Genomic DNA, 24406 nt, shown 5'->3' with positions numbered 1-24406 from the left:
TCAATAGAGGTATGAATGTGTGTGCTAGTGGAAAGCACTTAGTATATAACAACAGAAATGCTGTATGAGTGTGTGTGAGAATGGGTGAATGTGACATGTAGTGTAAAGCACTTTAAGTAGTCAACATGTGACTAGAAAGGTTTTATAGTCCATTTACCATATAGATGGAAGCCAAGCAGTTTATCATATCACACTGTAGTAAACAGTGCAGTCTAACTCAGCTCATTAAACCTACTTTAGATTTGTCTTCACGCTACGATCCATCAGGTCCAATCATCACGTCTGCAGAAGCCAAGTTTAATGATCTGTTGCAGTGCAGCTTGCAGTGAACTAAGAAGGTGGCTAAAATCAGTGCCTTTATAGTAAGTTTATTTTATTTATATAGTACCTGCCAAGATAAAAATCACAAAATACTTTACAAAGAAATAAAAGAAACAAAAAAATATAAAACACAAACAAAAGCTAATTTAAAAGATGGTTTTCAGCTGCTTTCTTAAAGAGATTAAAGAGTCCATGCACCTCAGGTTTAAAGGAAGGGAGCGCAAGCAACTGCTGCAAAGGATCTGTCACCTTTAGTTTTTAACCATCATAATTTCTTTATGATCAGTCAAATAAATGGTCAGGTCTGTTAGAAAAATGTCTGACGGCTCACACATGACACAACTTGGCCTAAACATAAAGATCGCAGCAGCTTTCAGAAATATTACCAATCATGATGTTTTCATTAAAATTTGTGCCTTATGAAAAAATAAAACATTCAAGAGCTTTTTTAAGCAGAGGCATAATTATATAAAAACAACGCAGCTAAGTGTTAAAGAAAACAACCAAAGCCATGAATCTGAATGTTTACGGCTGAGTCGCAGAGTGTTTTCATTCTCAGGCTGGAGGAACAACAACAAGAACGATCATGTAGATGAAGCTCAGGTTACAGCTGGGGAACGCAGCTCCGTGTGAGGCTGCTCTGTTCGCTTTGTGGGGCGTATTAAATGGCGTAATGCTCATACCTCCTCTACGCTCAGCCCAAGGAATAAGTCCTCCAGCGGCTCGGTGTTGTCTCCTCCGTCCTCCTCCTGCAGGTCCTTCACTTGGCTCAGCCGCTCTTTTTCATCCTCCTCCTTGAAAGGAGAAATAAAAGATTTAATTCCTAATTTGTCACATATTTCTTTAACTTAGGTTTATTGATTAGATAAACCTGTAAAATCAAATTCAACTCCATCAGCAGCTAATGCACAATGCCTGCCTTCACAAAGATAATAAAGTTAAGTTTCTTTTGAAAGAAGAAAAAGAAAAAAAGGGCTTATGTTTGCTTGTGTTTACCCATAACTGCCATGTGCTGAATCCAAAATGCACTTTTTGTCGTCCGCTTGTATTTGGTCCACTTTAGGCAGACCAAATCTGCTTCTTTTATTTGAATTTGTTTGTGGATTCACAATAATCAAAATGTAGTGGACTTTCCCAGCAAACAGACTAGGATTGGAATCAAAAAGACTAGTGTGAACGTGCCCCCCTAACTGAGCCAAGTCCCACTCCAGCTGAGTCCAGTGGACTATCCTGGTGTGATACACCCTGAGTTGAAAGCTAGAAGATGCCCGAAAATAATAATCGACAGAGCTTTTTTTTGGGGGGGGGGGTTCTGTTAAAATGAGCTCATTCGTGTGTTTTATTTGAGCCAATCTGAGATTCTTAAATCAGCATCTGCAGAATCTCAAAGCAGGAAACACGACTCATTTTCTCTCAGAATATACGTTACCTGTCGATTGTTTCAATCATTTATTCGTGCCAGGCTGCTAACGGACAAACTCAGAGCTTATTTCAGACTTTAACCCTTTAATGTCGTATATATCGTACTATACTAATAATATGTTTGACATATAACATGGTAATAAATGGTAAATAAAAAATATTTTTGTTCTGTTTTTTGTAAATTTTGTTGAAGGGCCAAAAAAAGACTTAAGATTAAAAAGTTTGACTTATCTCCCCTTTAAAGGGTTAAGCACTTTCTGGCCATAAAATTAGCTGAGCTCGTTTATTTCCTTTCTAAGTCATTAAAAATGCAAAACCTTGCAAAATATAATTTATTAGCAGATGAAGAAATGCCACACAGGGGAAAATGAATGCAGCCAAATGTTTCTGCAGCTCTCAGAGTCAAACCAGCAATTGTAACGTTGAAAACACCACATGAGCCCAGAACCAGGATGTCAACAATCCTCAGTCCTCCTTCAGCACTAGCTTCATTTAATTGGAGTCACACACTGTTTATCACCAAAAGCAGCTCTGACCCAGTGCAACACAAACCACAAAGGTGCCCTCTGCTATCAAGACATTAGCAGCAAATCCTTTAAGTCTGTTGCAAGTTAAACCCAGTGCATCTCACAGCAGCCTGTAGCTGCCTCATGGTTTGTCCTTCCTCAGATTACTGCCAGCAGACACTCATCAGCAACAGCCCTTCCTGGTTTCAGAAAAAGAGAAATGATACTCCCCACATCATCACCCCCCCAAACTAAAACGTCCCCCAGGGATCAACAAATACTGACGCACATTCACACCACCCAAGAAAGATTAATGTCGTGGCTTTCTCCGTCCTTTGAGTCAGAGGTTGCAAACAAGCCAACGAGATTATGACTGTTGTTTTTGGCGTCCATCTTTCTGCTTGTGGTTGTTTCCCTCCCCACCTCAGAGCTGATGAACACACTCACTGTATTTTCTCTAACTTCGTTTTGGTGGACAAACATAAATGACTGTTTCACAGCTTCTCCAGAGTTTCTTCTCCCAGAGTTTTGTGTGGATGTTCATGCACCTGGTCTTTCTTCTTTATCTCCTCCACCTGGCGGAGCTGCTCTGAGGACAGGACGCTCTCTATCCTCTGCATGTCCCTCATGAGAAGGCGCTGGGACTCCAGGAACTGGTCGTTGGCTCGCTGCCACGTATACTTTAACTGGTTGTGCTGTTGCCGCTCCAACTCCAGCTTGTGACAGACTGATGGAACAAACAGAAAAGTAGAAAACATTTGTTTTAGTGGTAGTGGCCAGTATGAGCTGAGGCTAAACAAAACACGGCATCATATCTAACCATCACAAAACTAACAGAATTACACTTGCATCTGTCAAACCTGTCAATTTTTTCTTTTTATCAAAGCACCATTCTAAAAGACATTAGAAAGTACCCTCATGAAGCTCTTTCCTAAGTTTCTCAGCATCCTCCTGCAGGACGGACTTCTGAGTGTTCAACACGGCCACGTACATCTCCAGGTCCGTGCGACACGACTTCTCTGCCTCCAAAACGTGATTCAGCTCCTTCACCTGCAACAGATGTTTGGCTTATTTTATATTTTAGGCTTTAAATCAGGAACCAAGAGGAGCTGAATGTTAAATGATGAGGAAGAGATTCTCATTTTTTTCTTTTATATCAGCACATCTGGGATGCTGTTTGTTTAGATGTGAGAACAAAATAAATTAGTACCAGCGGGGGTTTTTTTTTTTTTTTTTTTTTTACTAAAACAGGCTTTATTCCAACAAACTAGTTAGGATAGCTTTTCCGTTTTGAGGCTCAATTACTCTGAAATATGTTTGTTCCTGGCCCTGCGATGGACAGGCGACCTGTCCAGGTGTACCTGCCTCTCGCCTGCTAATTGCTGGGATGGGCTCCAGCTTCCTGCAACCCTGAATTGGTTGCAGGGTTGCAGGGCCATCCACCAAACATCCAGACCTCCATCTGAACCATCCAGACCTTCATCCATCTGCACCATCCAGTGTAGCACAGCATTTTTATATAGCAAAACATGGATACATTTGTTAAAGTACCAATGGGGTAACGATGATGAATCAACCACAGAGATTTCGACTACCAACAAAATATGATGAGGCATATCTCGCCCTAGGCCTGAACAGGTAAGGGTCAAGTAATGGTCAATGGTGGGTAATGAAGCAAGACCACAGTGTGTGGTATGTCTCAAAATATCAGCATCTGACAGCATGAAGCTAAGCAAGTTGGGAACGTCTCATCCTGAACACAAAAAAGCCAGTTGATTACTTTAGAAATAAACTACTCAACTGTCATAAATAGAGTTGTTTTACTAAAGCAGCACCTGTCTCATTGAAAGCTCACCTGAAGTAGTTTTCAGAGTTTCTTGGTATAAACGCCTCACACTAGAACACAGAAATAGATAATTCTTTCTGCCACTGACATGGTTCTAACTACAGTTAAAGAAGCAGCCAAAAAACTAAAGACTATTTACACTCTGAATACTAAACATATGATTTCATTTAAGTTTTCCTGAAATGGAAAATGTTTTTATTCCTTTTTACAAACTATTTCACTCTCTTCTTTTACAGAAAGATCCTTCTTTTTCCCAGACTGCATGGAAACTGTGAATGTCTTAATAACGTAGAACAACCTCCTTCAGTAGTTTCCCTTTAATCACCTGGAAACTAAAGATCAAACCTGTAACCTGAGAATGTCATCAGGAGAAACAACACTAGCGGAAACACTAAAACATAAATGCTTCATTAACTGAAGTCCTACATGCAGAATCATCTGGAACACAGTATAGGAAGGATGATTTAAGCTTACTGGTGTCCTTCAAATCTGGTAACCTGAGTTTTGTGTCCATTTATGTCAGATATTCAGTCTCTGTCCTTCACTTCCCACCTCCCTCTGAGGAAATATCAGGTAATTTGTGGGGTCTATCTTCATTCCTTCCGATCATCTTGTTTTTGTGCCTGACCAGAACTTATCACAGAAATGTGAGTAATAAAATAACTAGGGCTGTCAAAGGGAACAAAAAAGGAGAAGAAGAATGAAGACAAGCACAACAACTGTAGACATTGCGCAAGCTTTTGAAGAATGACTATATGCAAGTTTTTAGGGCGTGTTGGGCGTATCGACGTATTACCGCTGCTTAAACGGTGTCTGAAACTGGCATCGGCTTGCGGGAGTGAACGCTGAACTCAGCACTGCCCACTAGTGGTGGAATTAACTTAACAACCATGGCGACGCAAAGCACTTATGAAGTATGAGGACGGCGACGTATGACAACGTTTGAAACAGACATCGTTATTTATGCACGTAAGGGAGCATTAATGGGCCTTTACTATATATCTGAACTGGATCTATCTTTATAAACGTGTGCATGGCTGTCCGATGACTAGATTTTACAGCTGTTTTACAGTAAACACCATTAATACTGAAGAGTTATATGAAATAAAGGCAAACGATTATTTTTGACAGCCTTACTCATAACCTCTCATAAGGTCAGCTGGTGCTTGTAGCAAGGTTTGTCTAGTCATTACTGCACACCTCCATGTTTCTTTGGATCGCCACAACAGTCTGCACAAGCATAAATGGGAAGCCCCTACATATATCCTTTGCTGTTAAAACCATCCATAGCACTGTCACTGCTGCTACAATTGTGACAAACGATATTATCGGGGCCTTAGACAGAAAACACTGTGCTGCATTATTTATTGATCTTTCTAAGGCATTTGATTCAGTTGATCATGATTTGTTACTAAACAAATTACAATCAATTGGTTTAAGTTCGAAAGCTGTTGCATGGTTCCAGAATTATCTCTTAGATCGTTCTCAGTGTGTTTATGCTGAAGGTTATACATCTGAATCTCTAGAGATAACCAAAGGTGTCCCTCAAGGATCAATCTTGGGTCGCGTTTTGTTTTCTATCTTTATAAATGATTTAGATAAAGACATTCAAGCAAAACTACATATATATGCTGATGATACATTGATTTACACCCAAGCTTCCACCATTGCAGGAGCAGTACATGAACTTCAGGCTGCATTTCAGGCATTGCAAAAATACATTGTTGAGTATAAAATTTGTTTTAAATACAAAGAAAACAAAGTTTATGGTCTTCTCAAAAACTCGATCACAGCTACTTGACAATTGTCATATCTCGTCTTTAGATGGACAATCCATAGAGAGAGAAACTTGTGGAAGCTACTTTTCTGTCTGTGATTGATTATAGTGATATATTGTACATGTATGCTGCATCCTCAATCTTACGTCATGTTGATTCAGTGTACCATGCCTCACTACGATTCATTACAAACTCCAAGTCCCTCACTCATCACTGCATTCTTTATGATTTAGTTGGTTGGACATCTCTCAAAATACGTAGACAACAGCATTGGTATATTTTCATTTATAAAGCAATACTTGGCAAACGTCTGCTATACCTCTGTAACCTCCTTTCTGTTTGCTCTAATACGTATCAGTTACGCTCCTCAAAGTGGTTACTATTTAATGTTCCCAGAGTTGCAACAGAATTGGGAAAAACTGCATTCTCCTATTCAGCACCTTGGGGATGGAATAATCTACAGAAAGAGCTTAAACTAGAAACACTTATGTCCATAAATGAATTTAAAGCTTCCATGAAGAATGTGGTGATGGAGACATGTTCTTGTTTTTTTTTTAGATGTTTTTATGACTATGTACTTACTATGAAAATGTAAATTGTTATAATATGTATCCTGCATTTACTTTGTGCTTTGGCTGCTAACTTGGCCAGGTCTCTCTTGAAAAAGAGATTTTGAATCTCAGTGGGACACCCTCGTTAAATAAAGGTTTAATAAAAAAAATTTAAAAAAATCTTAAAAATGAGTGATTTCACACTGACTGACCTTGGAGGCCTCCAGCTCCTTCACCCTGTCCTCAGCTGTGGTCAGCTTGGCCTTCAGGGCTGCAATCTCCTGCTCCATGGGCATCACCACTGATCGCAGCTTCTCCGCATCCTCCTGAGCCTTTGAAAGGTTTCACAAACATTTTACTAAACATTTGTTCTGCCCTAACATATGATTTAATATCAGGCTGTAATCTGTTACTACAGACAGAACAGAATATTTTATTTACATAGCCTCATGAGGGACAGTAGCTGGATTGATGCAGAGCTTATTCATTCTTCTGGAATTGGGAATCTTTGAATCCGAAATTACCCATAATTCAACTGATGACTAATCTGCTCCAGCAAGATTGCTGTGCATGATGCTGAAAGGGCTCTGCTTCAACAAGCCAAACTTTCTGGTATTTTTACTGAAGTTACCAGCTAGTCAGAATGTCAACTAGCTAAGTTTTTCAGGGAAAAAAAATCCAGCTTTTAAATGGCCCCGAATGAATTTAATCATATGTTTCTTTATTATGTTTTATTGACTTTTTCCATAAAAATGCCAAACAACAAGTAGATTTTGTACAACATTACCAAGAGTGAATTAACAGCAGCCTTTCTGAAACCAATCCAAGTTGTTTGATGAGAAAATCTGGTCGGCTTGGTGTGAAAGCACAACCCACAACGTCTGAATCTGTTCCACTCTGGATATTCTCAGATTTCTCAGCTTGGTGTCTGTGCTTAGTGTGAAATGATCAAGTTTTTTATTGTTTGGCCATTTTGTCCACATGGAACCAACGTTTTGGGAACCTGAAAATTTGTTTACAATCCAAACGCTTTATTCCTGAATGACATCATGGGATAGTGTTGATGGGAAATGTGGTGATAGCACTGCCAGGAAAAATAAATGATTCACTTCATTCATCACCTGCTGAACTGGACAGAAACTTTTCATTTGTACCCACTAAAGCTCTGGAAGACCTCCTGTGTGGTACCAGTGCCAAAACATCTCATGCCAGAGAACTCAGCAGCAACAGGCCGGTGGCTCTCACGTCTCATCTGACTTAGACACTGGAGAGACTGATTCTAGGACACCTCTGCTCCACAGTGGGACCCTCCATGGATCCACTGCAGTTCACCGACCCGCCTGGCATCGGAGTAGAAGACGTTGTCTTCCTGCTACATCGTGCTTTGCTTCACCTGGAGAAGCCCGGCAGCACTGTGAGAATCATGTTTGATTTCTCCAGCACCATCCAGCAGGTGCTCCTGGAAGCCAAACTGGAGAGGGCTGGGGTGGACCTTCATCTGGCCGAGTGGATTCTGCACAATCTCACAAACTGGCCCCAGTTTGTGAGAACCCGAGACTGTGGGTCTGACCTGCAGCATAGGTGTCCCCCAGGGGACGGTCCTGTCCCCATTTCTCTTCACCCTCTACACTGCAGACTTCAAACACAACATGGACAGCTGCGTTCTACAGAAGTTCTCAGATGGCTATGTGATTATCGGAATGATCACTGAGGACGACGAAGTGGACTATAGAGGACTGACACAGAACTTTCTGGACTGGTGTCAGCAAAACCACCTCCTGATCAATGCAGGAAAAACCAAGAAGATGGTGGTGGATTTTCACAGACGCCGGTCTGCTGTCCCCTCACCAGGGAACATCCAGGGAACGGACATTGAGAGAGTGGACTCTTATAAGCACCTGAGTGTTCACCTAAACAATAAACTGGAATGGACTCACAACATGGTCGAACTGTACAGGAAGGGTCAGAACAGGTCTATCTTCTGAGGAGACTGTGGCCTTTTGGAGTGAAGGGGGTACTCCTAAAGACCTTCTATGACTCTGTGGTGGCATCAGCCATCCTGTACGGTGTGGTCAGCATCACGGAGAGGGAGAGGAAGAAGTCCAGCTCTGTCCTGGGCTGTTCTCTGGACTCAGGATGTCAGTGACAAAAGATTCCTGGCAGAACTGGCCTCCATGCGGACCATGAGTCCCACCCCCTGCAGGACACCCTGTCTGCTCTGGAGAGCAGCTTCAGTGACAAACTGATCCATCCTTGATGTGTGAAGGAGAGATACCGGAGGTCTTTCCTCCCTGCTGCTGTCACACTTTACAATGAACACATGGAAACTGTATTTACATGTTTATATACATGTTTATGTACATATTTATATACTGTACATACTCACCCTGTCAGACCATGTACTGTACATATTATTATTTATTTGTGTGTGTGTTCCTTTTTGATATCACCTGTGTGCGTCTGCTTACTGCACCTGTACTGTTGCAACAGTTTCCCCACTGAGGGACTAATAAAGGTTTTCTTATTCTTATTATTCTAAATAAAATTTATTTTAGTCCACACTTGTTGGGTTGGCAGGGGTTCATTTAAAGCCCTGGATGCTGGCAGCAACCAACGTTGCCTTGACTTACTAATATCAAGCTGAAATCAGCTCCACGTGCAGTTTTCATAAAGAGTTGTTCATGTTTTCAACACAGACTGAGGTCATACAAGCTGAAGGTGTTCACACAGCGTCCTTTGCAGGCTTTTTAAACTCCTTTCACCAACTCCGTTACACCCAGAACTAATGTATAGAATTTGGAGTTTCCTTTCCTGATTAAATCCTGCCTTTCAGCTTGAGTTTGAGACTTCAATGTTTATCAAAATCATTCCATTTTCTGGGATTGTAAGAGACTGAACTGGAGGGTGGTTTATCTTTAAAACAATGTGTAACATGCAGAGACTGGCTGATCCAGTCATCATAGTAAACTGAGCATCGGCTTGGTGGACATAGAAAAGCTGTTGGATAAAAATCAGTCATGGAGTTGAGGTGGGATCGTATTCATTAAACTGTTTTTCATCCTCCTCCGATCGTGGAAAGACCAGTCCTTTACAGCTCTGGCTTGTAATCATACTTCAGAACAAATGGCTGCCGTTTTAGTAGAACATGATGAGCTGTCTGCAAATCTGAAAGAAAGTGTTTGGAAATTTCTTCTTCAGCCATCAGCAGCTACTAACTTTAGATCTCTGATATGAAAGTTGGAATCTGTCTGTAAAATTCGGTATTAGTCAAAGTACTGAGGAGTCCAGCTGGCTCAAGCATCGAGTACATGATGATCTGTTCCCTGCTTGTTTTTTATCCTTAATTTGGAAGGGAGTATTTACGGGAAAATTAGGCTGGACAATTAGTAAAAAAAATAAAATAAAATAAAAAAGAGAAGAGAAGAGAAGTGAAAAATAAACCTGGAAATCCCCACAACATATTAAAAATAACTATTTAAAAATTATTTAAAACGGTGATAGAACAGGCCAGTGGGTGGTTCAATTACTCAACCTGCATGCAATAATCTTAAATAGGACCTGGTCTGTTGTGGTCTAGATGCTAAGACTAAATGGATAAATATAAAAAAAATAACATTATTTGCATTTTTATAAATAGAATAAAGGTTTCGCTAATCAGAAGGTAATAAATCTACATGCTCTGTAGATTATTAATTAATTAATTATTAATTATTATCCCAAGTCTTGCAGTTTTTCAGCAAGACCTGGTCTAATGTGGTTGACCTCCCCCAGAAAAGCAGTAGAATTGCCCTTTGAGTACCTCACAAAGTAGAAGCTAACTTCATCAACGCCACACTCAGCGACATCGTTTAAAAACCTTACAGATTCATGTTTTTTATCTCATTTAAACGACGTCCCATCTTTCCTAACTCTACGTGGTCACATGTTCACAATTCTCCACCCTGATGTAAAAACCAGGTGACCATACTCCCACCAGCGAACAGAGAGAAAACATGTGGCATCAAGGACACAAAAATATCTGTTTTCTAACCCTCGCCCACCTCCCACTTTAGTTCTTTAAGTATTTGTGATGTTATCCATGATAAAATGTTATCAATTACTCTCTTATGAATTAGGACAGCTTCTCTAGATTCAAAGTTTCCCTCCATCCCACCAACAGGCCTGACGTTCCGTAGCTTACGTTAACAAGCTTTTCACCAACGTTTCTAAGGCATCCATCTGTGGTAGAGTGTAGATCTAAACTGTAGCTGGATCTCTATGTCTTTGGTTGAGTGCAAAGCTGCGTCACTCTCACACCACATCAGCTAACATCAAGTTATTAAACTGTCTCTTCTCCTTTATTTCTAACCACAAAAACTCTGCACACCGGAGATCCGGCACGGTCCCGGATTACTTTGAGATCCGCTCTTTATCAGCTCAGAGTGAAAAAACTTGTGAAAACTGTTCGAGCTTTAAGGTAAACAAAGCTTCATAAAGTAAACAAAGCACAGAGATGCCTACTTTCTTCATTTCATTTTCCAGGTTCTCCTCCTCCTGACCCTCAGTGAGCCGCCGTCTCAGGTCGCCCAGTTCCCTCTCCATCGCCTCACGGTACTGGTTCCACTGGGCTCGCTCCTGGTCCAGGCGCTGGTGGAACTGGACTTCATACTCACACACAGTGTCTATGAGGAGAACAAGCAACGACACAAAGCACTCATTCATACTACAACTCCATAACCGAGGCAGGAATCAATCACATCTGCTTTGCTTTTAAATCATTTGAAAGGATGAAGTTTTTTTTTAAATTTCAATTTCACTGAAAATTAAATCCAAATAGACAAGTTTGGACTAAAATTTAATTCTGCACCTGCAGATTTTCAAAAATAATGAATATCTCTAAAAAGTAATACACTGGTGAGGCCAAACAAAATCACATCATCTGGATTTAACTAACCAAATAGGTAAGAGCCACCTGTTACTGCAAGTATCACATCTGGTTACTTCCAACCATGTTGGAGACAGCTACAACTACCCAAATTGTGTAAAAAACTGTCCAACACATATTAAAACTTGGAAGGATGGTAGTCAAATATTGTCTAGTAGGGAAAAATGTGGTTGACAGAAATTCTGCTCTTTCCCAGAGGCCTCCTCCATGTGGGATGTGCCCAGAAAACCTCCCCATGGAGGCATCCTAACCAGGATGTGGAGGAGCAGCAGCGCTACTCTGAGCTCCTCCCAGAGGACAGGGTTTCTCACCCGGTCTCTAAGAGACAGCCCAGACGTCCAGCAGAGGACAATAATTTTGGCTGCTTGTATTCATGATCTTGTTCTTTCAGTCACTACCTACAGCTGGTGACCATAGGTGAGGGTGGGAACGTAGATAGACCAGAAAATCCAGAGCTTCTCCGTTCAACTCAGCTCCTTCTTAACCTTCACAGACCGATGTAGAGTCCACATCACTAAAGACGCCACACCAATCCACCTGTCGATCTCCCACTCCATCCTTCCCCAGGGCTTAAAGTAAAAAAATCCTGGGCCTGAACTTTTTTCTGGGGAACGGAGGTGCAGTGGATCTGATGCATACACACTATAGGTAAACAACTTTTGGCATTGTGCTTGGCAGGTCATAAGATGACCTATAGTTTAAATGTGAATTTTAGAAAGTAAAGCTAATAATGTTATCAGGACACTCAGTCAGACTAATTAATTTAAATAATTAATTTAGCAATCATTTAATTTAGTAAAGGGCAATTTACAGAAAAAAAAAAAAGTTACAGAGCAACAGCGAACTTTAGATAACCCTGTTTCCCTCACTCATAAACAAGAACCTGAGATACTTCAACTGCGGTTAAATGACTTTGCATTCACACTAGGACAGTTTTGGGCACTCGGTTCAATTAGGCGGGGAATTCTGAAAATTTTCACACTTTCCTTAGGTTTCCTTTTGGTTTGTTGTGTATTTTTCAGTGAGTGGCAGTGTATTAACTAGGTCACTGGTGTCCACTGAAGTGGCCAATTTGCAAATATACCACCCTCACCTATGCATATACTAATCAAATCAAATTTTATTTATAAAGCACTTTTCATGCTAGGCCAACAGTGCTTTACATTAAAAAATCAATTTATGCATATTAAAAACAAAACAAGCCTTTGCACACATCAAAAGAGACTACATAACAAAAAAAACTAAACAAAAAATAAAAAACTAAAAGTAGTGTAAAAAAAACACTAAAAGTGATAAACATCTGGCTTGATGCTGCTGTGAGGAAACAATATCATGGGGATCCATCTACACCAGGAGCCAGTCCACCCATGTCCTACAGTGGCTGCCATCATGGCAACTACCCCAATCAGGGCAGACCAGGGCCCACACCACAGCCATAAGGCTGCAGTGTAGGACCCCAGCCACCCAGACAAGGACGATCACCGCAGCAACAACCCCCAGACTGAGCAGGCAGAGCCCCCGGCGTGGAGGACCCCCATGAAGAAAACACTGGATTTGAAACAAAGATTAAATAACCTTAAGAAACAATAAGCTATAAATAAATTTTAAAAAAATAAATACAGTTGAGTAAAATGAAATGAAAACAAAATAACAAGACATAAAATTAAAAATAGCTTAAGATCAAATAAAATTTAGTTAAAAGCTAAAAAGGTAGGTCAAGTTTGAAGTAGCTGTAGTTTGGAAATGGACTTTTTGAGAAGACCAGAGAGCAGGGCATTACAGTAATCTAATCTACTAGAAATAAAAGCATGCATCAGCACCTCCGTGCTGGCAAGAGAGGGAAATAGGCAAACTCTAGCAATGTTTTTAAGATGATAAAATCCTGTCTTTGTGACCTTTGTGATGTATGGAATAAAATCCAGCTCAGAGTCGAAAAGGACACCTAGGTTTTTCACACACTTAGTGGGATTAAAATGATGGTAGTTTTGGTAAAATGATCTCTCTCTTCTTTAGTTTTGTCCTGATTGAGCTGTAAGAAGTTCTCTGCCATCCATGACTTTATATCTAAAAGTCAGTTTAAAAGAACATTGACTGGCTCCAGGTCATCAGGAGACACGGTGATGTAAAGCTGTGTGTCATCAGCATAGCTGTAAAAATCAATGCCGTGTCTCCTGATGACATCCCCAAGCAGCAACATGTACAAATTAAAAAAAATTAAAATTGATCCCCGGGGAACCCCACACTTGACTTCATGGATTCTTGAGAAGCATGTATCCATACTTACAAAGAATTTTCGATCTGTGAGATAGGAGTAAAACCATTTAAGAACAGTACCTGAGAGGCCCACCAGACTTCTGAGTCTGTCTAGTAAAATCTGATGATCAACTGTATCAAAGGTGGTACTAAGATCCAGTAGAACCAGGACAGAAAGTTTCTGTGAGTCTAGGTTAAATCTAAAGTCATTAACAATCTTTAAAAGGGCCATCTCGGTACTGTGGTTTGTCCTAAAACCAGATTATTATTTTTCTAAAATATTGTGTTTATGCAAAAACTCATATAATTGCATAAAGACAAGTTTTTCAATAATTTTACTTAAAACGGTAAGTTGGATACAGGTCGGTAGTTATCAAGATCTAAATGACTCTTCTTCAGAAGGGGCCTCACCATTGCCGTTTTAAAGGCAGCAGGGAAGACACCTGTCTGGAGAGAATAATTTACCACGTCTAAAAGCTCATACTGAAAGAAAACATAAAATGATTTTTAAAGTGATGTGGAGAACTGGGTCTAAAAGGCAGGTTGTTGTGTTAAGTTGGGAGAAAACTGGACCAAGCATCTTTGCATCAACCAGGAAAAAACTCTCCAGTGTTTCCTCAAGTAAAAGCAAAGCTTCAGGTCTGTTAAAATCAAAATATTGTTGAGATAAAAGACTGGATCTAATAACATTGATTTTACTTCTGAGGTTGCCTGCAAAGTCCTCGCATACAGCATCTGATGCAGGCATAGAAGACTTATTAAAACTTGTGTTTATTAAAAGATCTTTTGTTTTAAAAGGAAATTTGGGGTTATTCTTGTTTTCTGTAATAAGATTGGAAAAATGAAGTGTTCTGGCTTGTTTAACTGTTTTATTGTAGATTTTGAGTTGTTCCTTAAAAATTTCTAAATGAATTATTAATTTTGTTTTCCTCTATTTCTGCTCTCCTGCAATGTCTTTTGAGTTCTTTGATTTGCTCATTCCTCCACGGTGGTGTGGGTTTGGATTTTATTATTTTAGTTTTGAGAGGAGCTAAAGCTTTGATAGCTGACTTAAGTTAGCTGTTAAAATGATCAACAATAAAATCACATGACGCAGGTAAAATCTGAGCAGGAGTTTGGTTAAAAATTTCAATAAAATTTGCAGCCACTTCAGAAGTAACATATTGTTTTTCTCACAGTTTTCACTGAGGCCTCCTTTTGGCTAAACGTGGTGATGTTAAAAAACATATAGTAGTGGTCTGACACAGCCAGATCAACAACAGAGGATACACCAGTGGACAAACCATAGATCATCACCAGAGTGTGTCCTCTGTTGTGAGTAGGCTGTGTGACATGTTGTTTGAAATCTAAACTTTTTAAGATTTAAAAAAGAAAACAGTCTTTAAATATGTGCCCACTGCAGTGAACACAATGCATTAAAGAGTTAAAATCAGCGCAGTGTTTTAGTAATAATGTTTACCATTATCACCTCATGTTTACACACTCACTGCACAAAAGGTTGCATCCTAAAAATGTCAAATGCTGAACGTTTACGAACAAGTAACAATACACAACATGCTCAAGTGTGATTGTAATACCTTTCCATCATACAGACAAACAAACATGTACCAAGGGGAAGTAAAAACAAAAAACCCTGCACATCTTACGGTAAATTTAGTTTTCTTGTAAAGCATGGGCTATTTTCCTGTATTTCCATACTAATTCCATGATAACAGGTACAGAGGTTTTCCCTTCTCTTCACGTGTGACAGAAGGTTGGTTTACCTTTCATGATGGCCTGCAGCGAGGCCACTTCCTCCTGCCACTGGCTGCGGACCTGGTCGATAGCTTCCTGTTTGGTGTTTTCCGATACAGTGGCCACCGCTTTAATGGTCTCGATCTCAGCCTGGGCCTGAGACAGCTGGTCCTGCACGGAGCTCAGCTCAGTCTGGGCTCCCTCCAGCGCTGCTGTCTGCCTCTTGAGCTCCTCTGGAAGAGGGTTAGATGGATCAAACATGACACAAATGATGGAGGAGAAGGAGGAAACCGTGTAAGAACAGCAGAGGAAAACATACAGCATGGAAAGCCACACTGGTTCACATGATCTTTATGAGTTTTCAGACTTTCATCTTCAGCAAAATCCCACTCAGCGCAGGTTAATGTTCATTCACTATCTTTATGTCCACAGTTTAACTCAGCTTCTGACCCTTTTTTTGGTGCTCTCCTATCAGTGATTTAAGTAACAAAACATGTTAGATTACATAAAATGTGATTATAAGATCCACACCTTCTTTGGAAAGGTAGAGCTCTTTGAACTTGGCCCGCTTCTGGTTGAATTCAGCCTCCAGTTGTTGCTTGAGCTTGATGAATTCAGCCCTCTCCTGCTCCAGAGCCGCCACTTGCTGCTGGAGCACCTCTGGATGACAAAGATGATTTATAAATCTAACAGCCACAACAATACATAGCTTTAGTTAACCAACTGTTAATGGCATTTAATTAACCCTAAAAATGCTAATAGATCAACAGCGACAAATTATATAGCTTATATTATCAACAATTTCTCAGGAACAGGAGAGTGTAACTCTGGGTAAATTTTGATGGACATCCTACCCTTTAGGTGATCTAAGGAAGTTTTCAAGGCATTTATATCCCATCCAGGAGGTTTACAATCCAGCCACTAAATGTAGTGTTTATTCAGAGACTCTATATAGTAAATCCAAAATGATAACACCATTATTTATCACACTTTCACCACAAAAAGGTCACTATCGCTACTATGTTGCTAAGAGACCTCTATTTAGACCTGGAAATGATGATGGAGCCACTTCCTGTCAGATTTTCCACCAATCAGAGAGCTTAAAGTGACAGTAATGTCCAATCAGGATCATCCAAAGATCAACAAGTGAGCAGAATGTTCTATGTGTGTCTGAAAAGAAGAAAAATAATGCTCCTCTATGGCTATTCCCATGGAATAAAGCCAAGAAGATGAACAGTGGCACAAAACAGCAGCTGAGTTGGTTTTGTAAGGATAGCAGGTAAATGGTAGCAGAAATAACTGGAAATGAGGAAAAACTGTAAATATGTAAATAGTTTGTGTGTTTCAATATTTTCTCTCCTAAAAGCCAAGCCTTGAGAGAATGATGTGCAGGCGAGAAAAGGCTTGGTCACTGTTGATATGTGTGTTATTTCTACAAAGTTCTGTTAGTAATAAATTCTGTTTTCTTATTCTGGTCGGCCTTAATGTTGCTATATCTATTGATATGTTTATTTGATATAATTTTAGCCTCATAACCTGACAACTGAGACTGTCCTGAAAACATCATGCCTACATGCTGACTGGGATTAAAAGGATTCAACAGGAGGACCAAAAATAGCAAAAAAAAAAAACATCTGGGTTACCTCAGCACATATCCTCTCATACTTTAACCTTTGGTTAGACCCACTTCTAGACCGATCTTCCACTAACATCAGTTCTGCAAGTAAGTCAGTCTTATATATCTAAGCTTTTCTATCTGACTATGGCATCTGAGATTTGTGGCGGGCTCTGCATCCCCATGACAAAAACTATTCATTTATTTCACATGTCCATCAAACAAATTCTAGAATATATTTTTTGTTTTGTTTTCATTCATTGTAATCTTCTCTCACTGCAGCTTCTTCTTAATACATGAAATATATTAAAAATTATAAGTTAACTTAAGGCTAACGTCTAGAAAATACAATGGCAAGCTAGCTGTTAGCATACGCAAACAGACTAAAGGGGTTAAAACAACTTAGTCCATAAACAATTGTTTACCTCAACAATATTCTCTGTGTTCAATTAGAAATTGACTAGAATACATACAGGCAATTTTTTTCTGGCCATTGAGAGAACATAAAATTTTTTTTTCTTAACTTCCATATTCTGTCTGAACTGACTACAGAAAGGGAGAAAACACACTGCTTTACTGCAAGAAATCTGGATAACAATGTCATATTACAGTAATGTTTTTTGATTTTCTGGCAAAAATAAAGTTCAATGCTGAAGTTGCAAATAACATCATTGTTTACATGTTATTTGTCAATATCAGGACATTCAGATTTGATTTCTGAAATAATTATAAATGAACAAGGAGTTCATAATTATCAGACTGTATTTATTGATGAAGAAAGTAGCAATGTGCAGTGATAAAGAAAACTGAGGCTGCAACACAAAGTGATGCATCACTGATTCAAATGGACTCGTGAGACCAGTGAAGATGCACATCCTTATGTTAAAGGTGTGGACGTGTCCCCACCGTGAAATGCACTGCAATGCAAACTATTCTGCATTAATGCAGGGACAGCAAGTAAAGCTAAAACTTGCAGCCTGAACAAAATGAGACATGATTTTCTTGTCAGAATAATTTAGAAAAGGTAAATCATTTCATTAAACTCAACTGCCCCCACCCCCAAAAAAGCCATGCTCTCTAGCTCTAATATGAGATGCTGTTGGGCTAAACTTAAAAAAAATTATTAAAACCAGTGAAAACACTCCAGATTTTTAAGTTACCAGATAAGTCATATTGTGTCAAATCTGTGGTAATAAACTTAATAAAAGGAAACACGTTAGGCAATTTCACTTATCTTTAAATAAATACAACCAGCTAAGAGATTTAAGTACAAACTAACCAGGCGATGTCAACTTCACCCTCTAAGAGATCAAAATCACGAACTCTATAGCAGCATTTACAACTTTAGGGATCTACAGACTAAGTTTCCCAAGATGCTGGGGACCTTGGAGTCGAGGTATGAGGCCCCATAAAGACCTTAAGATTTACAGCAACACCTTTACCGCAGAGGTACAGGTGAATGACTGAGTAAAGTTTTTAAACTCAAGACATTTGTCTGTTATTTTAATATCTTACTACAGAAAATGGAAATTAAGATAAGTATGTTAACTTATATTAATTTAAAGGTGTTAGACATTAAGATTCATCTAGAGATTAAATGAATTACTTAACTTTTAATAATCCATGCATCAAAAACATCTTCTTGGCTTTATTCCAGCCATAGAGGAGCATTATTTTTCTTCTTTTCAGACACACATAGAACTTTCTGCTCACTTGTTGATCTTTGGCTGCTTCTGATTGGACATTACCGTCAATCTGACAGGAAGTGGCTTCATCATCATTTCCAGGTCTAAATAAAGGTCTCTTAGCAACATAGTAGTGACAGTGATCTTTTTATGATGGAAACGAGATAAATAAATGGTGCTATCATGTATCATTGTGGATTAACTATGTAGTGTCTCTAAATAAACACAACATTTTCTGGTTGGATTGTAAACCTCCTGAATGGAATATAAATGCCTGGGAAACTTCCTTAGATCACCTAAAAGGCAGGACATCCACCACAATTTACCCCACAGAGATACACACTACCGTTCCTGCAAAGCTGTTGACAATATAACCCAAAGCCCTCAGGGTGCCGGAGATCTAGCAGCGTTTTAAGGGGTAATCTACTCTCAAAATATCTTAGCCTTCTGTCACTGTGGAAATGTAACTTTATTCACCTTTCTTTTTTTTTTCCTTTCTTTTTTTTTAAACTAACAATTGATCACTTTGTCCCAGACAAAAATATTTTCTCTGCATTTACAGGTAAAGAAATAACAGATAAACATGTAATCAGATATAAAGATGAGCATACAAATACACAAACTTAGCTTGATTCAGTATGAAGTTCTGAGAGATGGATCATTTTGCAAATTATTCACTTTTTAAACATACTTAAATAATAAGTGTGTTTTTATACTTTACTTGCATTAACAGTTTTCTAACGTTACTGAAAACGCTACCAGTCACAGGTTTTTTCTTCACAGAGAGCTGCTCATACCTGATTTAATTCATCCATTATTTAACACCAAGCAGAGAGACGATGCAGACAGACAAATGGAAACATTTACGAGCACAGGCAGCAGGACGGTGCAGCACAACTCTGCTACTGTCATGTGACAGCTGAACAAACTACACCAATTCTTTCACTATATATTCACAAGTCCCTGACAGTTTTTGGCACAATGTTAAGCTCTTTCCCCTGATCACACAACTTACTTAAACTGTAATATAACTGCTATAAAAACCCTGTTTGCTCCGTAAAGCTTGGTCTCTTTCCAACAGCAGCATCTGTCAGCTAAAGCTTATTAGCAGCAGATATACAAAATAAGACAGGGCATGACTGGCAATGGAACAAGAACTTCTTATCTTCTAACATTTGTTTTCAATTATGCAAACCTGCTTGGAATAAGCCTGCAAGCATATATTTCTGTCACTGTTTCATTATTTTTGTCCATTTTTTGTGCACCTTTCTTCTGCAGAGGTGTAATAAACTGATATCAGGAGGTGATGAACATCTAATATTCATCCAGCAGCATATTGATAGACAACAACTTCACAGATTTAGTTGCTAGGCTATACACCAGTCAAGCCCCAAACTCATTGGAGGTGATCTCTAGAATATGAACCATAAGTTGGCTCTGAAAAAAGACAATTCATTCATCTTTATCATGATCAATAGCAGCAGATTTCTTCATTTACTTTGAGTATGTCTTTTTAGGAGGTTTTTCTGAAAACATGATCTGGCCTAACAGGTTAAAGAAAACGGGGAATATTCTGCAGTACAGCAATCAAGCAAGACGGATAACAGAGAATGTGACTTAGGCCATCTCTCTTTACAAAAAGTCCATAAAGGCGCTGAAGAAAATGTTCAAGCTCCACAAAAAGTAGGTTTGCCAAGGTATTTTATCTGATATGACCACACTGACTTTAGTCAACAGTGGCCAAATCTTTATCAGACTCATTCATATTTCTGTTGTTTACCCACCATCACAGCTTCCCCTCGTTGTGCACTGAACTGATTCATAGTTTGACCCAATGAGTATCATGCTGCATGCTCAGCAGTTCAGAGGATCTACTACAGAAGATCATGTAAAGCAGACAGTTGAGATAATGCTCAGTGTCGGGGAAACACCGGTATTGTGTCCGTGTCATTCTGAGTGATAATGCAAAAATTATTTAACGTGCAAAAAGACTAACATGTAATTTGGATAATAAAAACTCACTGAGGGACTTACAGGAATAAACATATTTTTAAAGCTGCTCAAGTTTTAATCATATGCATGGAATTGAATTTGTATAACTTTATTGTGTGTAGCAGCTGTGTGATATAGGAAAATAACAGACCGAGACTGGGTATTGGAATCAGTGATGTGCAACAATATATCACATAATCTGATCCTCTACTACCACGAGATCGGTTAACACTGAAAGCTGCTTGAAAACTTTAGAAACACCATGTTTATACATGACAGAACTTCTAGCTTGGCCTGGTGACTAATATAAGAGATGTGACCTTCCTGCAACATAAAATTCAACAGGATTGTTTTTACGCTCTCCTAAGCTGCAGCATACATTGTTCTGTGGGACCCTAGGAAGGTCCCCACACCCCTGTTTGAGAACCATAGGCAGATCCTCCTGCAGGGACCACTATTTTGGTCCAACCCTCCACGTGTGTAGGCGCCACACAGCTCATAATACCAGGCTTATAAGACACATAGGACCAGTGGTAAGGGCTGACAGCCCTGGACAAGGCTTCCAGAGGTCAAAGCCGGCCTTTGGATCAAATTAGACAGACTAGCTCAAGCTACAAGCTAACCAGCTAGTGAGAGTGATACACTGAAATTAACGTTAGCTTGGCTTTAAGTGGTGACCATCCCGACCTGATCCAAGATTTGCAACATACAGCTTTAATAACTTTAAACTGATTCCGGTGCTTTTCTTAAATGCACACTGCGTAGTGGAAAATGTTCAACATGAGCCAGTGACAGCCAGTGACACGTCGCCCTGATGATGCTAACAAGCTAATGTTGTCAGGGATGCAGAGGCCGCTGCCATCGGAGCTGCCGGACTTTAAGGCTCCCACCACAAGCGGGGACAAACACGAGACATTTACCGTCATGCTGGGACGACTGGGGGGATCCCGAGGCCTCATCGGCCATGGTTTCCTGAGGGGGGGCTTCAGGCAATTACCACAGCGGTGGAAGAAGAGCTAGGAGCGTCCAAGAAAACAGGCTAACATCACAACTACTGTGAAACTAGAGACAGTGGGGGGAAGAGACATTTCCGGTTTCAGCTTCAAAATAAAAGCCAAAAGCCTCCGGTAGTTTTATTATTATTATTATTTAAATATATTAATTAATGTTAATATATTATTATTATTATTAATAATGATGATGATTATTTGTTTTTGTTATTGTTATTTTATTTAGGCTTTTGGCTTTCTTCACCTTATACACCACTGATTTTCTGTTTAACACTGAGTCCTGCCACTTCAGAAATTCTCTGATGACTCAGCTGTTGTTGAGTGTATAGGAGAGGGAGGGAAAGAGGAGTACAGACCGTTGTTGGACGGGCTTGTAGAGAGGATTGGCAGGAATCACCTGCATCTGAATGTCACCAAGACCGGAGAGTGACCATCGACCACAGATTAGACTGGAAATCCAACACAGATGCTGTGTACAAGAACAGGCTCTACTTGTTGAGTGGGCTCAGATCCTTCAATGTCTGCAGCAAAATGTTGGAGATCTTTTATCAGTCTGTCTTCTCCAGTGTGCTTTTCATTGCTGCTGTGTGCTGGGGAAGCAGCATCGGAGCAGCAACTGGAGAAACTTATAAAGAAGGCTGGCTCCATCATTGGGTACAAACTGGACAGTTTTGTAACTGTGGTAGAGAGGAGGTGGCTGAACAAACTGGTTTCCATCATGGATAACCCCAACCCTCCTCTTTGGCACACACTGGTCAGACAGCAGAGCTCCTGAAATCTTTCCTGCCACATTCCATCGCTCTGTTCAGTAAGTCAGCTCTGGCAGACAGGGAAGCACTGCTTAGACGCCAGACTTTACCTGCTGCTTCTATCCACTTGCTATTTTATTCTACTTTTTAAATTCTATCTATCTATCTATCTATCTATCTATCTATCTATCTATCTATCTATCTATCTATCTATCTATCTATCTATCTATCTATCTATCTATCTATCTGAGTCCAGTCAGACCCAATATTGGCTGAATAATAAATGTTAATAATAGCATGGATGAATTAATGAAACTAATAAAATTTATTGTAATTCCTAATTTGTCCAAAATATTGCATTTTTTATATTTCAGTCTAAATCATTTCCAGTTATTTTTTAATAGATTTGATTTTAGCTTGTATTATTAGAAGAGTCAGTTCAGGTGGTCAGGGTTACTACACACATATTTTAAATGTACACATATGTACATTTAAAAATGTTTTCCAGATCCAGATACCTGTGACTAATTGTTTTATTATTTTGTAGACCCATTGGGTTCTGGAAGTTGGAATGCATGTATAAACGATAAAATGCTGCAAAATTTAGTTGAAACCGTAATTATTTGTCTCCATAAATATTAGGTTGTTCATGATATCTTTTCTTGAAGTTTAGTTCATTTAATGTAAACATCTGGTTACGTCTTTTCAGTAAAACAAAGGCAAATATTTGGAGTTTTCATTATTCATGGGTTATCTTGCTGTTGTTTTGCTGATCTGATTCACTTGAGATCAAATTTCGCTGTATGTGGCCCCTGAACTAAAATAAAATTGGCATTCCTGATATAGAGGTATTTTCATGCTGCAATCACTTGCACTTGGTTTAAGTAGATAAAAGTCAATTTACAATACATATTTGTTAGAATTTGATTGTCTATTCTTGCAGCTGGCGGGGCAGTCTGCTTTTAGTGTTGGCCATGCCTGCACATTAAAACTTTTTCTGTTTTTTGTTTTTTGTTTTTTTCCACTGTCCCCAGAAGACTGCTGGTAAACTTGTGAAACATCACAATACAGTAAGAGGAACTGAAAATATAGATTTGGAGATGAAACTCATTGTCAGTATCATGTTATTAGCTTTACTTAATGGGTGTTATATATATATATATATATATATATATATATATATATTTTTATTTATTTATTTATTTTTTGGGGAAGTTCAAAATTTGATTAAAACTAACAGCACAGATGTAGAAATGTTTTTCTTCCAGAAACACAAACACCCACATGTTGTGGTCACTGGAGCATGACAAAGGGTGGGGACAGGCCTCCGGTTTCTTCAGTTAACTAGCAGTAAAAGAAACTGATGAAAGTTTCAGTGCTTAATGACTGTTGAACCACTCTGAGCTTCCATTTTCTAAAACCTCCACTGCACTTTAACTCAGCATCCGAGACATAAGCTGTTTTATGAAAAGGTCGGGACATTATTATTATGAAAAAATGACAGTTTAGACTCATTTACAACTAAACTGCTCAAAGAGAATAACAACAACAACAAATAGCTGAAGGAGTCACAAAATCCTGAAAGATGTGACTCTGAATCAGCAGTATTTGCTGGAAGCTGCAGGAAGCTGCTGCACACAGATGATGCAGAGAGTAAAGATAAGGAGGAAAACAAGAATTTCTTTCATTCTGTTCACAGAGATACAGACAGAAAAATATGTCTGTTCAGCTGGAATGAAGAATAAATTTGAAAGCTGCCCCTTCTTCTCGTGTTCTTACAGATTCAGCTCAGTAACTACAAGACAGCAGAATTATCTGCAAGTGTCACATTTTTATTGCTGGCAGTGCACGAGGCAGACTTCCTACCAAAAGAGAGTCCCTAGAGGTTGCTAGGAGGTGTGTTTAATTCTCAGAATACTAATGTAAATACTAAAATAACTCTAGGACGCTGCTAACTTGCTTAAAGAGGAAGTGGTGAACTGCCTTATTTCTGACTCAGGGTTCTGTATACTGAAAAGCA

The 24406-nt window shown here is 39.2% G+C and overlaps 1 protein-coding gene across 2 annotated transcripts in view; it reads right to left on the bottom strand.

Moving 5' to 3' along the window:
• The window catches only part of rabep1 (rabaptin, RAB GTPase binding effector protein 1), a 50660-nt gene extending 28948 nt beyond the window's left edge, over positions 1-21712 (bottom strand). The window contains exons 1-8 of one of the 2 annotated variants that reach the window (XM_042008779.1): positions 21548-21712; positions 15867-15995; positions 15365-15568; positions 10925-11085; positions 6637-6756; positions 3164-3299; positions 2798-2976; positions 1005-1115 (exon numbers count right to left, since the gene is read on the bottom strand). In XM_042008779.1, the coding sequence (XP_041864713.1) occupies positions 1005-1115; positions 2798-2976; positions 3164-3299; positions 6637-6756; positions 10925-11085; positions 15365-15568; positions 15867-15995; positions 21548-21593 (1086 nt within the window). In that variant the 5' untranslated portion in view covers positions 21594-21712. The remainder of the gene's footprint in view (positions 1-1004; positions 1116-2797; positions 2977-3163; positions 3300-6636; positions 6757-10924; positions 11086-15364; positions 15569-15866; positions 15996-21547) is intronic. The other variant, XM_042008780.1, reaches the window with a different exon arrangement.
• Between the last annotated feature and the right edge of the window lie 2694 nt (positions 21713-24406).

Source organism: Melanotaenia boesemani, chromosome 15, assembly GCF_017639745.1.
Source record: "Melanotaenia boesemani isolate fMelBoe1 chromosome 15, fMelBoe1.pri, whole genome shotgun sequence".
NCBI lineage: Eukaryota > Metazoa > Chordata > Actinopteri > Atheriniformes > Melanotaeniidae > Melanotaenia > Melanotaenia boesemani.
This window is presented reverse-complemented; position numbering and strand designations above follow the sequence as displayed.